The 1,600-nt window shown below is 56.6% G+C and overlaps 1 protein-coding gene across 1 annotated transcript; it reads right to left on the minus strand.

Annotated features, from left to right (window-relative positions):
- Nucleotides 1-61: 61 nt before the first annotated feature.
- Nucleotides 62-1,599, minus strand: CSUI_007625 (helicase associated domain protein). Its single transcript, XM_068067770.1, has 2 exons — nucleotides 980-1,599; nucleotides 62-275 (listed from the first exon to the last, which is right to left on the minus strand). The coding sequence occupies exons 1-2, from the start codon at nucleotides 1,483-1,485 to the stop codon at nucleotides 137-139; spliced, it is 645 nt and encodes a 214-aa protein (XP_067920254.1). The 5' UTR covers nucleotides 1,486-1,599; the 3' UTR covers nucleotides 62-136.
- Nucleotide 1,600: the final 1 nt, after the last annotated feature.

Raw genomic sequence — 1,600 nt, forward strand, 5'->3', positions numbered from 1 at the left:
CGTCTTTGCTGGTGTACAACTACATTCTTGCGACCTCCAAGCCGTAGTTGTACACCAGCAAAGACGGAAGAGGCCTGAAAGCCAACGGAGAGGGGCCGTGAACCCAGAAAGACTGGCAGGACTGCACTAGCGCCGATCAACGCCATGACGCAAAGTGAAAAAGACCCACAGCGAGTACGTACGGTACACACACGACTAAAACGGACCGACAAATGCGGAAAACTGCAGCCGGGTCCCGGAGTGCGGAGAAGCGAATGAATCCGTGCCGGAAAAGCCTGTAAGTCCACACGGAGGGTACGGAAGAGCAAACAGTTCGAATAGATCGACCCGAGCGTGGAGTAGGAGTGGTCTTTTCCTGCGCGCAAGCCGTCCGCGGGAGAACGATCGCCACTAGCAAAGCTGACACAGCCGAACCCACACCAAGATCCGAACTACGTCCTCACTCCCCCCTAGTGGGAGAAAATACGCAAGCAGCCGCCACACCGGGATCCGTCGACAAAGGCTGCCATATCACCCTCCTGAGGTCTCCGCGAGACCGTGTCCCGCAGCCCGACGGGACAGACGTGATCCGCTCCGGACCGCAATTCTCTGCAACAAGAAAAGGGCAACCGCGAACTTTGTTCGCGGCTCGTCGTGGTTAGAGCAGTCCGGCCGTCGGTTCATTCAATGTACAGCTCGCAGCTGTACAATACTAGTCACACTGTCATACTGCAGTCTCTGCTGGTCATTTCGCTGGTTTAGAAAACTCCCGGGCTGCCATTCTGTGCGCAGTTTCTTCAAGGTCAACGCCGCGCCCCCAGGGAAGGGCAGCCTATCCACATGGTGAGGATCGGCGACCACGTCTCCTGTAGCTTTCCTCTTCGGGACCCGTTTATTGCTTTTCATTGAAAGCTTGCAAGAGATGATGCGACGCCAAGTATTCGCAAAGGACAAGAGTGCACGGAGGGTTCTCACCCTCTGTCCCGCATCTAGGACTCACCGATGCCTCGCTAGGCATGAATGCGGGTGGATGTGCGCCAGCTGGGCACGCCCGTCCGCCGCGTTCTTCAGCTCGGCGGAACGGTAGCCGCCCCTGCGTTGTCTGTTGTTAGTCGCCGGTGCCTGTACCCCGGTGAAGTCCCCTCGTGTTTCTTCTTCAACCCACACTGCGACGTGGTCAATGAAACCTTCGACGACGCATGCGTGTAGTGCCAGACGCATGGCTGGGGTGGGCGGCGCAGGCTTAAGAGGCAGCACCACAGAGGCGTCAGCTGCTGGGACTGCAGATTTCCGGTTTTTTCTCTTCGCTTTTTCAGTTGACGTGTCTTGCTCGATCTGGCTGACACGGGCTTTCGAGCATGCTGTTGCCTGTTGCTTGAGAGAAGGAACCAGGAGCCTTGCTAGCTGGTTTGCTAGCAAGTACATCTCCTTCATTCTTTTCGCGTTGAGTCCAAAGCGTCTGCAGAAGGCCGTCCGCCGTGGGGAGTGGCAGTATGCACCACACATCCACAGGTATGAGTCAATATCATTGTTACAGCGGGCCCACGGGTAAACGTCATCTTCGCCTGAAGAAGGTTGCGTCTCCTTATCTTGTCCGTCCTCCTCTTCTTCCTCTTCGTCT

Source organism: Cystoisospora suis (assembly GCF_002600585.1).
Source record: "Cystoisospora suis strain Wien I chromosome Unknown contig_4081, whole genome shotgun sequence".
NCBI lineage: Eukaryota > Apicomplexa > Conoidasida > Eucoccidiorida > Sarcocystidae > Cystoisospora > Cystoisospora suis.

Coding starts and splice junctions, on each gene's coding strand:
- CSUI_007625 (XM_068067770.1), bottom strand. CDS start 1,485: ATGTGTGGTGCATACTGCCACTCCCCACGGCGGACGGCCTTCTGCAGA. Junction 276..979: donor TCATGCCTAGCGAGGCATCG/GTGAGTCCTAGA, acceptor GTGGACTTACAG/GCTTTTCCGGCACGGATTCA.